The 14,303-nt window shown below is 38.2% G+C and overlaps 1 protein-coding gene across 1 annotated transcript in view; it reads left to right on the top strand.

Moving 5' to 3' along the window:
• Positions 1-14,303, top strand: part of LOC145978194 (glutamate-gated chloride channel-like) — an 87,589-nt gene that overhangs the window by 22,923 nt on the left and 50,363 nt on the right. Inside the window, exon 3 of the mRNA XM_083110636.1 lies at positions 7,992-8,067. Within this exon, the coding sequence (XP_082966762.1) occupies positions 7,992-8,067 (76 nt within the window). The remainder of the gene's footprint in view (positions 1-7,991; positions 8,068-14,303) is intronic.

Genomic DNA, 14,303 nt, shown 5'->3' with positions numbered 1-14,303 from the left:
TGTCAATTTGTTGTCTGCAACTTTAATGTGGAGACCTTTCTCCTTTCGCAGCTGGAGAGTAGATGTGGCAACACTGTGCGTTGAATGTGATTGTTGCAGCTGGTGGGCGCGCTCCGTGGACTCCAAAGCCAGCCAGCCGGTCGTTAACGAAGCCAGCGCGTAGACCATAAACATATATTGCTTAAATGTGTATTATATTGTTCCGTAAATTTTGTCTGACCAAAATAATTCGGCGTAAAGGGGGGAATGTTCTACCTTTGGGGGGGGGGGGGAAGTACGCATTAGGTCCTGCTCATTACCTTAAGAGTTTTTGATTTGGGTATGCACCAGGTTAAAAAATCAGAAAGTTTTAAAATCAGCTACTAAACGCATTGGAATGAAATTAGGCGGGTGGCAGAAGTTCGCGCTGTTGCCACGTTGGAGCACAACCCCGTGTGATTAGAGGTTTAAGAGAATGAAAGATCTAGTTGTAGAGATGGTCTTTGTAATCCATGTGATGCAAACTGTCAGTATTTGCTCGAAAGGCCAGGGATGACACAAAAGTGCCCCGGAAAGAGGTCGGTCTGACGCTCGAACTAGGCAACGCAGTGACTTTAGTCCCGCTCTCGCTTTGCTTTTCCCATATGTGGCAACAGCGCAATTCTGCCCAGCCGCCTATTTTCATGGTCGTGCGTATAGGTAAGCTAAGCTCCACGGGGAAAGAGACCTCTAAGTGCCAGGGCTGTCAGAGTGGCTTCTTCATTGGGTGACGGATCGAGTCCCATCGTCGCTGTTTTCTGGCTTTCGAGACCAGTAGCTCCCCAATTGTTCTCATGGTGCTGGGTCAACATCCAAATGTTGGGGGCTCGCACCAACGGTGAGAGCGGCGCTATCTATTTTAATGGCTCAATATCTCAGTTACTTGGACTAACTTCTATATAATCTCTGATGTTGTCAGATAATCAATTCGATATTCTTTGCAGGAAAAGCGTCAGAATTAAATGCCAATTCAATTTCAAATACTTCCCGCTAGACACGCAAACATGCAAGTTGGACTTCATTGCACGTAAGTATTGACGCATTTGTCAATGTGCGTTTATATGCTTAAGTTAATATGCACGTGTTCACAATATCGAAATTCATCACGAATTGGTAAATGAACCCATGAGAAACCTGTTGATGTATACGTCTTGCACGGTACTTGTACTAAAACAATTGGATTGGATTGATTTGTTGTTTTAAGTCCACTTTATGCACAGTAAGGCTAATCGGGACTGGACCTACAGTTTAAAGTTGGATCCGAACCACTTTGTGCCGCCATTGGGGAGGCCTTGTACTAAAACAAGACGTCACGGGATTAACGACAATATATTTGCATTGGATCTCGAAGTTTTAGTAACAGCTTCAAATTCCTTTTTCATGCGTATTATACACTTGCATATGGTAATTATGATTGATCCATGGGCATGCGCACGGGGGTTAAGAGGGGGCAGTTGCCCCCTAATACTCTCACTTAGAATTTTAGTGTAGAGGAATCTTTTCACAGTCATTAAAAAATATGATGCTCTTTACCGAGGGAAGGAATTGCATTATTTCCTATGACATTGAACATATCCAACTTCGTTCTCTGGCATCTTTCTTGTTATTAACATTCCCACAGTATTCGTTAGTTGTGTTACCTCTACGAGGTTGCAGAATAACTTACAATGCACTGGAGATCAGTAGCAACGATTGGATGGGAAAAGTAGGGAGGGGGCAAGGAAACTTTACTTTGTCTTTGTAAACAATGCTTAGCATTAAGAGCCCGTATCACCGCTGGTGACGATACCTAAAAAATAGGTTCTTGCGTCGACGTTCTGTGCTCGAACAGTCAAGTGTGTGGCATTTAAATTTTACTGAGTTAAAGATCAAATATGAAGTTAGTTATGTCGCGCAGCCTTTTTTTAAATATATTATTTATTACGTAGTTTTCCTGATCTCAATTTCGTAAAATTCACTTGCTCGCCAATTGTATGTAATAACTTAAATCAACATTTTAAAGCGCAAGAAAGCTTCAACTGTTCTTCTACAGCAAAGAAATGAAACTGATCTTACATAATTTTATTTAGAATGTCTGTAGTTTGTCGACGTACAGAGCAATGTATGTAAATTTTAACTTCGACGTTTCTTAGCTGGTCGCGCTAGCCGTTTCCCCCTCTGTACCGCTCGCGCTCAACCCCGTCCCCCCTCCCTCCCTCCACGGCCCTTTTTTCTTTCACAATCGGCCGGTCTTCCAAGAAAACCGCATGCTGAGAGCTAGGAAAAGAAAGAAGAAGGCAGGGAAAGGTTTTGGGGGAGAATCAATGGTTTGGCCGATGCTTGTAAACAGTTCTTCACTACGCGATATCCTAATACTAAATCACGATGGAGTTGTAGTGCAATGACAACAGTGAAGAACGGGGGATTTCCCCAGTATATTGTTCACAAATGGGAAGGGCTGGTTGCACAGACTCAAGTACACCTTTACAAAAGGTTTGCCTGCAAAAGAAAAATTGTGCCAAATTATAACTTTTCTTTTTGTGAGAACACGAAAGTCCATTACCAAGGGATTTTTTTTAGGGGGAAGGTGACATTACTCAAAGTTTTTAGGTAAATATTGTGTAAATTCTATCTGGTGGTGGATTATCAACCAGCCACGCAAATGAATGACTTTTTAGCTGTCGATCATAAATAAGTTCAATGAACGTTCATTGTCAGTTTGAGATATTTCTGAGGGTCAATGGTAAAAAATACTTGATGATCTGTTATGGAAATAGTGCTATTTTTAAACATTTTGAACGTTCGTTCAACTTAATTTCGAATTTGGCTCCTTTCATGATTTGTAAGTAGGGGGATAAAATATATATACTTAATACTTTACTGCGTTATTTTATCACCAATTATATATATATATATATATTACAGTCAGACCCAAAGAAATCACAACATAAGATAGTTCTGTGTCATCATATACAAAAATACTTTTAGGCATAGGTCTTATGTAAAATAAAATACATTAATTATATGTTGTTTTTTATTTTCCAAAGACATTATTTAGTTGAATAATATGACAGACTTACTATTGATAATGACCATACAAAACACACCATAAAAATTTCATTCACTTTCAACTTTCTGGGGCCGGCCACCGTGGGGGAGTGGTTAGCACATCGCGCTACGACGCCAGGGGTTCGAATTCCGGCTTGGCCGCGGATGTTTGTGAGTGTCCATTCATCAATTTCATCATATCATCACTTATTCCCTTCTTCGCAAATTGGCCAAAAGTGGCACAAAAAGCGAAATAAAATAAAGCAAATCAATCAACTTTCTGGATATACGACAAATAACACTATTTCTGTATAAGGAATTTTAGGCGTGCTCAGATCCTCCGATTATGGGGAGCAAGGGCCTTGATAAGAGTTCAGCTAACGAAATAAAGCCTTCACTCCATCTCACTGTTTTTATTACATTGATGGGAACAAAACAGGGTCGTGTGTGTCCCGACGCATCTAAAATCACTTTATTACATAAATTTCAACTTCAGTGGCACCATTGTTCTCTGCTGGCGCTTTATTTTCCATCTCTGCCGTTCAAAGACTATTGTACGTATAAACGTGGTTTAGTACCGCAAATTCAAAAGAACTACACATAATTTATTCATGTGCAATATATGGGCAATTTATTCTGCAGACACATACAGATAATACAACTAAAGAATAAAATATGTGGAGGTGTTAATAAGAAATTTGCTAGTGGGAGAGTCCAATTACATATGAAGTAATACACTACCCTTTCCTTACGTAGTTACTTGGAACTTTCGTAGGTTTGAAAATAGTATTTACTTTTATTTCTATAAAAGCATAATGTTGTTTAAGAACTGTTATTAGATTCTTCTGCACTAAATTTCTAAGTGAGGCTATTAAGGGGCAACTTCTCCCTTCCCCCCCATTTACTCACCATATGCAAAGAGTGTGAATAATTTTTTGCTGAAATGGGAAAATGAACCACAGCAAGAAACTAATAATATACGTCTGTTTTTATGAACAGCTGCAGAATTATCTACAAACTTGTTGAAATTCACAGTTTTGCTAGCTTTCATTGGACGAAATACATACAGCCAGGGACGGCGCTACAAGGAGGTCAGGGGGGATGAAACCCCAACAACAGATCTAAGCTCCCTGTAGCCCCCAGATTTTTATAGTACGGTAGACGCCTTTCGATCGAAAGTTAAAGAAGTAGAAGCTATCTTACGTAATATTTTCCATTATAAAACTTCCCTTAGGGCAAGGCCATTGCTATGTTCAAGTACATTTCCTGCTTTTATAAGATCGCAAGATTATTACAACGTGTTGTACGTAAAATCGTGGTTGGAGGTGGCAGCTGCAGATCTGCATGGAGCAACAACGGACATTGATTATTTAATACGTACCAAGTAATTGTTAAATCATAAGTCTCCAAACTTGCCCAAAAAAATTTACAGATACTCTGCTGCCTATCTGGTAGGTGGATGTGTTCAGAGACTGTGGGATTGCTGTTTGGTTGTTGGAGGGTCAAACGATGATAATAATACGATGCCTACGAAGCTAAATGTTAACAATTATTATCCTATGTAAATCATGTCACTATTTTTGGAACGAGTGTGAAAAAATATTTTTTATAAGTTGGCGGATGTTACCAATTCTATTGCGAAGGTAACACTGAGAGAACAAACATATTTTCAGTGCAAATTCACCTACACTAGGAGACAAAAGCATTGACTATCAATATCATTGACATAAATCAATGGATACAGTTGCAGCTCTCGCACTGGGCAGATGTGATTAGTAGTGAAAATAACTACCAATAGTTTTATATATGTTTCACATCTGATTCTTCTCCATGGAATAGAAATTGGCCACTCGGCATAAACTATTTTCCAACGTCATAAATAATAATTTATTAACATGAAGACCTAGGCTTACAAGGAATAAAATTGCCCAAGCTTGCTGATTTTTGCACTAAATTGCAATGTTTAGTTGCACAAAGGCTAATCGGGACAAAACCTACAGCCTATAGTGGAATCCGAGCCACTTAATTAAATGTCCCTAACCGTCGATCGAACTCGTGACCCGTCGATTACAAAGCATCATTATTACCGCTAACCGAGGCGGGAAGGTTCACTTATAATCTTTCTAATTATTAACATTTAAGAGTTAGTTAGTTTCTTTAGTCTTTTAATTCCTTAATGTCGTATTTTTGCCTCTCGGATGTTTTCAAGAACGATGTAACGATGAAAGGATTGAGAAAACATCGCTGACAATTATGTTCATTGCAAATACTCGAATGAGAAACTACAATCAGAAAAGCTGCCCCCCGTGGCGGAGTGATTCAGTTCTTTTTCACATGCATGCTCGGATCCGGAGAGATAGTTCGCAACTATGAATAAGAGGAGTGTACAGTTAACAGAATCAAGCATATCTGGAAACTAGTAAGCTGCGTGAAAATTGACATACGTGTATTTCAGGATAACTATGATAGATATGAACAAGAAACTGTATTAGCCTTATCTGCGGATGTTTGAAAAGTCCTGTAGTAAATTCACAAATTCGTCGTTCCGGTTCAATACGAGTAATATGCATTGGCTGTAAATAGTTTTAATTGTATCAAAAATGCTAAAAGTACACATTTTACTAACTACACGACTTTCCCAATGATTCCAAATGGCTAACTTGGATTGATATTCATGTGTATTAGCACTGGCCTCTGTGATGAAGTGGTTAGCACATCCGGGAGTTCGAATCCCGGCATGGATGCTCTTTGTGAGTGTCCGTTCATCAGTTTCATCATACAATTCATCCTCAGGCGGAGCACAAAGCATGACGCCTTAGGTTGTAAGACACGTTTTTATTACGTTAAGAAAAGAAAGAACATCAAAATCATGTCACTTAGGATAATCCACCAACTGCAGAAAACACAAAAGAATGTCTTCCGCCTGTTCTGCACATGTGTCGCAACAGGGTGAATAGCTATGCACTACTACAAAACATCGTCATTATTTCCCTAGTTTACAGCACCATACAGGAGAGATATCCTGCTACTCGATGTTATAAACTATTCCATATATGTTGGTCAGAGGCGTGCGCACGGGCGGGGGCGGGGGGATTGCCCCCTAATCACGGACGTTCGCAGATTTTTCCACAAAGGGACAAGAAAGGTATTTTTTTCATAGGGCATATTACCCCGATACTAGTGCTGTCCCCTCAAAAAAACACCACTTGAATTTGAAATTATCGCATTCCTGCGTCCCCATTACATAATAATTAATGTAAATTACTATGACTGAAATCTAATTATACTTGTGAAATATATACTTTTAGGTTGACCTTCGTTTTCAAGGTGTGGTCATCCTTGCCCCCTTCCAGACGTTCCATGCCCCTATATTATTATACTCTCACCTAGAAATTTAGTGGAGAGCAATATTGTCGCTGTTATTAAACAATATTATACTCTAAAAGGAAATGGCGCAATCAAAATGGGACAGGGGGGCATTGCTTATGCCTTTTTCCAACCTTGGACGGAAAGCATTGAAGTAAAAGAAAGCAAGACTAGCAGAATCTACTAGTAGCAGGACAAAAGGATACCCAAGACGGAATTAGTTTTCACGTCCATCTTGCATTATTTCTTCCAGACGGTCAGGATCACTTGCAGGGGGTTACAGATGGACAATTGTCCCCTCGACTTTAAATTTTATACAAATAAAAATACATTTCGTAAAATTTTCTTTCTCGCTTCGCTCGGGGTACCTGCTTTTCTTGCAGTCTTGTCAACTTCCGAGCCGTAGCTAGGAAGTAGCGGGAGTTGGCCCTGGGCGCCGAACAATCTGATTGAGAAAAATTGTAGAAGAGAATGCCATGCCGTCCCATGAATTTTTTTGCGCCCTATTAAATCAATACTGTTTTCAACTTTCAAAAATTTGGATCGAAAAATTTTCTTGCTCGCTTCGCTCGCATTTTCTTTTCTCCAATACATTGTAAATTACCAGAAAGAAAGTAAGAACGAATAAGTAATTCAGACAGTTGCTGCTATAACAGTTTGGTTAGGAGGAAAACGAGCGCTCACATTTCAGAGACAATCTATATAATTTTTCCTGTTGGTTTGTTAAGGGGCGGATGAATAGATTACGTAATGTATTTAAATAATATGTTAATACCTAGGTATATATATATATATATATATATATATATATATATATATATATATATATAATATACACACTCGCGCGCGCGAACACACACACATATATATATCACATCAATGCAAAAAACTAAAACAGTGAGATAAAATGAGGTTTTTCTTTGCCGATCTGACTTAATTTTCAAGGTTTTTGCCCTCCCCCCTTATCAGAGGGTCTGCGCACGCCTATGATGTTGGTACCTTCTTCTAATAATAAAAACAAGTTAAAATAACAGTAATATTAAATTAATAATATTAAAATATTAATTAATATTGTTATCACATGAATGGGAAAAGATGGCATAAGAATAGGAATATAACAGCACGTATTCATTATCTAGCTCATGAATAGTTAAGATCGCTTCAATTTGTATAAAAACAACTGACCTGGCAAGGTGATTGTGAAACAGATAAGGAATTGAATATTTATTGAATAACGAAAAAGGATGTTAGATCCATTTGACGAAAAGTAAAGCTCTTAATTTAATATTTAAGCATATTACTTAGGTAGTGGTGTGTATAAATCTTCTTTGATACAGTCATCCAAAGTTGTATGACCCCAATGTAATCCTTCCCTTGCAATAAGTTTGACGAAAATACACCTCTCTCGATTATACGACAGATGCAAAACAAGCATATTTACATAATTTAATTTTAGTAGTTCGTAAGTCTCTAGTGGAAGATTCGGACTCCCTGGACCCCGCTTCCCCTAAATAGTCCTTGGCTCTATTACATGTAAGTTGTATTGCGATGTTCGTCAATGTGTGATTTTCTTCTTTCAGACACTCGGAAAAAGTGTTGTCCTGTCAGAGAAACCCTCTCGGCTCGGAGTTATAAACGTGCGGGCTCAAAAGAAAGGTATTTTATGGTCAGAGCCTGACCTTCCAGGCGGGGGGGGGGGGGGGGGGGTGAGTAGCGGACAGGGAACCTTGTCTTCTGTTTCTTTCGACAGCAACCCTCCCACCAGTAGAGTCTCAAACTGTCTATAATGGATTTGCGTTCGAAGGGGGAAATGGAATCAATATTGGTAAGACTAGGGAGAAAATTTGACATCTGTCCGGTGCTTTTTTCGAGTGACGCTGATACGGGCTCTTAAGATGCCATAGTGCGGGGGCAAAAGTGGGGGGGGGGGGGGTTTAGAATTTAATAAATTATGTGTAGTTGTTTTGAATCTGCTGCACGAAACCATGTTTACATGTAAAACAGTCTCTGAACCACAGGAGGGGTCAAAGAACATTGCTGCCACAAAGTTTGAATTCTTCGAATACATTGATTTTCGGAAGGTCCAGACACTATATACACCCCTATGCCATACCAATCAATGCAATAACACAGTGAGATGAAGTGAGGATTTTCTTTCTCAGATTGAACTTTCATGAGGTCTTTTGCCTCCCCCCCCCTAATCAGAGGGTCTGAGCACGCCTATGGACTGATCACATCACCCCCATTTTCGACCGTGATCAAGAAACTGTGGAGTCCTAACTACAACCCCAGGGTCCCCGAGTTCGAATCTCCGCCTGGGCAAGAGTGTTCTTTGTGAGTATCCTTTCATCAATTTCATTATATCACGCATCCTCGTCTTCGCGATTAGCCAAGTAAAGCAGATAAGCGAAGTGATATAAACTATCAATGAATTATAGTATAATTGATGCTATAATAAGCACACTTATAGCGTAGAAAAGAAGAGGTCATTTGATTAAACAGCCCGATTTGCCCACACTTAAAATTATGCCAAGATGCCCTTATTCCCCATTTCTTCAAGTGTGATATGCTCTTAATCCCAAGAATCTTGAATCCTAGTGTAGAAAAGAAGAGTTCATATGCCCCGATTTGCCTACACTTAAAACAATGTCAAGGGGGGCATATACCCCAATCGGCCATGTGTGTACATATTTAAATCTAAAGAATTTTGAATTCTAGTGTAGAAATGAAGAACTCCCCTCAGACAGATTTGCCCATGTGTGTAAAAGCTACATCTCTCAGTTTGTTGTCCATAAACTTGTCAAAAATATGCCCCTCTTGTTATTGTTTTGACTACACTTAAAACTAGGTCAAAAATGCTCATAAGAGCTTTTGCTTACACAGTAATATAATGTAATATATGCTTAAATACTTGTTGCTATTATGTTAATATGTTACCTGGAATATGCTCAATATTTTAATTGGACACCAGCCTCAACTTGCATATCTAGTACTAAGACAATGCATTGTGCAGAAATCTTCTAGAATTGCTCTGTGACTCTCTTATTTCTTACATCATAAACATATGATTTTTCACCTATGAGAATAACACTACATATAGTGTCATCAGGGAGTGTATTGTGGAATTCACAGATAATTTTAATGTTTGTCCTGTCATTAACCACAACTTGTTTCCTTTTTGAAGTGTTGATGACAAACATGGGTCTCTGTGCTTTGAATTGATCTGGTGTGTAATACATGTCGGTATTGCCAGTAGTGACCCTTTTGTATGCTGTAAATGCTTCATATAATTTGAGGAAATCATCCTTGGACATGTCTAAATTATAATTTTCTCTGAGGAACACCTCATTTCTGCCATTTTTAAGATATATGTTCTTGATGTTGCAGTTATCAAATCTACTTGAATTTTTTTCCTGATTATTGTGTCTTCCAGTCTGAAACAGTACCACCACAAAATCCGGCATGTCATATTGTATACTGGAGAATGAATTTGTAGCATCAAACTCATAATAGGTACCAGTGGCAGGCTTCTGTACACATTGATATGTATAAAATTGTAAAGGAATCTGTGGATTTTTTAGAATACCTGCTTTGTATTTAAGAGCATAACTGGCTTCATATTCAACAACCGGGATTCTTAGCTCCATAGTCTGAATAATGCATTTGACTTCATCAGGTAGGGGATTGGGCAGAGCTTCCCCTGTAGAGTTTAATGTGCTGTACCTCATCAAAGCATTATTATCATTGGCAGCTCTTCTAAATGTGATTCTTAAACCACCCTTCCACATAATATCTTTGTAATCTGAGAAGAATCCTGGCAACAGGCGCATGGGGAACAGCACAGTGTGGCTCTTGGATAATATTTTATCACCAGCCTCAAATCCACCTATTTTGTAGTAAGAAGCCTCGGTTTTGGATAATTTTAGTGTGGCCAAAGCTGTGGAGGTAATGCCGGGATAATCCACTCTGTTTATAACAACACCATGTTTTCTGATCTCAATTTCAGAGAACAGATGTGGCACAAAATTGTCTACCAATCTTATATTTGAATTTGCCGGATAATCTGTACCATCGAGCTTTACAACATCAAATTTGATGTATAGATCTGCTCTGTGGGGGTGTATAAAGCCATCCCCTACATCAAGATCAACCTCAATTTCTGTGTTGGGTTGATTTAAATTTGCAAATGTCCTCCTGTTTGGGGGGAATGATTGTAGCTCATAACTCTCAATATTTTCCATTTTTTTTGTATGTATTTTTATTTAAATATTAATCTCTATGATTGCAGTTGTTGTGGCTCCAGCAAAATCAACTAATTCTTCTTTTTCATTAGTGACCATCAATTCAATGTTATCTATTCTATTATGGCACACAGGAAAATATAATGTTGGGGATGGAGTGTAGATGATGGGCTCCATAAATTCTGAGTTAGGTTTGAATGTTGCAATGATGCCAGTTTGTTTGTGAGTGCCTATGCCATTTGATTTGGTGATCATACCCTCGGCCACATTACAGTGAATATTCAGAGTCTCTATGGCTAAGAATTTAGGTATATTAATAGCAGTGTGTTTGATGGCTGGTTCAAGTTTTGTGTTGTTCTCAAAGCCTAACAGCTCTCCTATAGTACCCAGATCCACTGTTTCTGTAGCAGATACAATCTCTACTCTGTGAGTGACAGAATTTTGAGTTAATACTATACCTCTGGGTAATTGAGCATTTAGAGTGGACAGATTATACTGCCCTGGAGTGATGACAATTTTTTGATCACCAACTGCAATTTTGTTGTTGTGGTGTGTAATATTAGGGATCAAGTACATGCCATAAAATGCTCTGAGAGCTATTGTTTTGGAATATACTATATCATCATGTAATCTAAGTTTCAATATTGAATTTTGGCTGGTGAGATGGAATACCCCTATGATGTTTTAAATACCACAAGGCTTTTTGAAAATTTTCAATTGATGGTTTATTTATTTGAGACATATATCTAAGAACAGATAAACACAAATGTCCACAATTAACATCTTTGAAATTTTGAACACGGGCATTATTGTAATAAAGATTAGCTGATTTTAGATATTTTATTAAATTTTCAGGTGGAACACCTCCAAATGAATCAAACACAAATGCCTCATCTTTTAAATATTTAAGATAACAGATCCAGTGAGTGCCCTGATTTTTTTACTTATCCAAATTAACTATGCCACACTCTTTGTTGAGTGCTTGTTCTGGTAAAGAATCAGACATGTACACACCTCTAAAATTTTTGATGCCCAGTGGCTTCATTAAAGCTTCAATATCTTGGTTTGTAAGCGGCTCTTGTTTTTTTAAAACTTATTCATGGCTCTCTTAACACCTTTGCCTTGTTTCTCTATGGCCAGATTATGGCGCTTCATTTCATCTAATTCTGCCTTATTCTTCTTGGCATCTATTACTGTTTTTGCTATGGCAGCTGATCTCCCAGCCAAGCTCCCAACAGCCCCAAGTGCTGCTAAGATGGCCGGGATAGTAAATATAAAGCCACCTGTATGCAATTTTTTTCTACATTGCTGTATTTTTTTAAATTGGGGGTACTAAGTAATAATTTCATACCATGGCCCTTGGCAAGACAAGAATTTTTTTCTTGCGCTGCTTTTTGGTTAAAAGACTATCAATAGTTTTAAGAGATTTAAGACCTGCATAAGGTATCTGATACATAACACCCTTGGCCTTCATCCTAGGTTTATTATATATATATTCACAACCCCCACCCCAGTTTCTGTTTGGTGTTCATAGCTATGGTGGTCCCAATGCTGCTATTCTCTCACTTAAAGAAGCATCTTTGCTTACAAATCTACCAAATGCAGCCTCTTCTAATTTCTTGTCTGCAACATGTCTCTTGTCAAGATCAGTATGTGTGTTGTATGCTATGTCATGGTCTCTACAAGCAGCATCTAGGGGATTAACACCAGGGTCCCCTCTGTTTAATCTATGGTCAAATTTTGTGCCTTGACCACAATACTGATAGCCTGGAATGTGTAGTTCAAATGGCAGCTTGTTTATGATGTCATTAACCAACCCCCGACCCTCAGAAATATTCCAAAATTTAGATGGTAGAGTATTAATAATTTTTATAAGATATCCAATCCCCTTAGTGTCATTCACTATAAAATTAGACAATTTTGTGCTTATCATGTCCATAATTCCAACTTTTTCATTGTAAAAATTGTGGTTGCCAGCATTTTCCTCCCCAGCTATCACCAGCAACCTATCTACAAGTTTCCTGACATCATCAACCCACCCAAATTCTTTAGGCAGGGTGTTGTATTGTTTGATTCCACTACCTGTCTTAACTTGTGACCATATGGGCTTGATTAAATTGTTGTATTTTGCTCCACTGCTAGACTTGACTCTTTTTTGTGTGGGATCATTGTTCTGGTATAGAGCATCTGATTTTATTAATATTTCTTTGTAATACTAATAATCTTGATCTGTATAGCTGCCAGGCCTTTTCCTAGTCATCAGTTCCCACAATCCAGGTGTGCCAGGATATTTAACAAAACCACCTTTTTCTCCAAGATGAGATTCTGAATATACAATTATATCATCTCCCATAAATGTTACTCTGAAATTGCCAATTCTATGTATGATGCTACCATCACGCTCTGTGTCAGCATATAAGCCAAAGACCTCATCTTTGTTGTCTTTAGGTGTGCTTAAATATTTTTGAGCAAGAAGACCCAATTCAATAGGATCCTGAGTAGCTTCAATTCTTCGAGGAGCAACAGGACTAGGTGTATGAATACTAGAAAGTGGGGTGATTGGATAATCTAATATGTTCCTAGCAGCTACAGGTACAAGCTCTGTGATCAAATTTTGATTTTGCTCTGTAACAATTTTGATATTTTTACCTAATTCACTAATAGCATCAATAATAGGCTGTTCTGTTTGTTTGTGTTGTTCATAAATTCCTCGGTTCTCTGATTTCCATCCCTTAAATCTTTTTACAAGATAATCTCTTAATTTAAGATCATCAATGATTGGCCTTTTCATGGTTATTTATATATGTTTCAATGTCTAGAAAGTTGCTGATTTTATTTCTGTATTTGCCACTATTGGGTTTTCTTGTCATATCAATTGTGACAAACCCATAACTGTCCTGGTTCCAGCACCTACTGCAAAACTTGGAAAAATCATTGTAGCTCAAGTCCCCACCTACATATTCATCATGTATGTGTTTGAGGTTGGTATGATCTTGATGAAACACACATATAAAATTGCTGTTGTCTCGGATCAGCTGCTTCGGAATTTTAGAAAAAGTCTGTGCCAGGTAGAAACAATCAATGTTTTTGTGTCGCCCCTGTGTAAAAAAAATTCTAACCTTGTTTTGATTATCCAGTATAATGTCATCAAACACAACAACAGAGTTATCAAGACATTCATGGAGTGGCTTAACATCTGGTTCAAAAGTGGCTATATCCAATCCATCATATAGCTTCATTAGCTGCTGATATTTTAATTGTTCCAAGCTCTTAGAGAAGACATACAAGTGCCTGTTTTTCCAATCTAATCAGTTGGGTGCCAATAAAAAATTATCAAACATTAGTGTAGTTTTACCTCAAGCCGATGGCCCAACAATAAGACATCTAATATTTTCAGGCAGCAACTTGCCATTTCTCTTAATCTGCTGTTCAGGTTCTGGCAGCCTTTTTATAACATCCCAGGTGCTTATATTATCACTTTGTCTGCATCGATCCAGCTGTGTTCTGGAAGTCCTAGCCATTTGACAAATAACTTCTTGAGTAGTAGGGTTTGACCTATAACCAGGACGAGAAAGTATGAGCCCCCCCTCAAGCAGATTTGGCTACACTTAAAACAGGCTCAACATGCCCATATGAGCTTTTTGCTCAAGT

Source organism: Lepisma saccharinum, chromosome 24 (genome assembly GCF_977018435.1).
Source record: "Lepisma saccharinum chromosome 24, izLepSacc3.1, whole genome shotgun sequence".
In the NCBI taxonomy this organism is placed as follows: Eukaryota; Metazoa; Arthropoda; class Insecta; order Zygentoma; family Lepismatidae; genus Lepisma; species Lepisma saccharinum.
The sequence above is the reverse complement of the archived record's forward strand: the minus strand, read 5'-3'. Positions and strand labels throughout refer to the sequence as shown.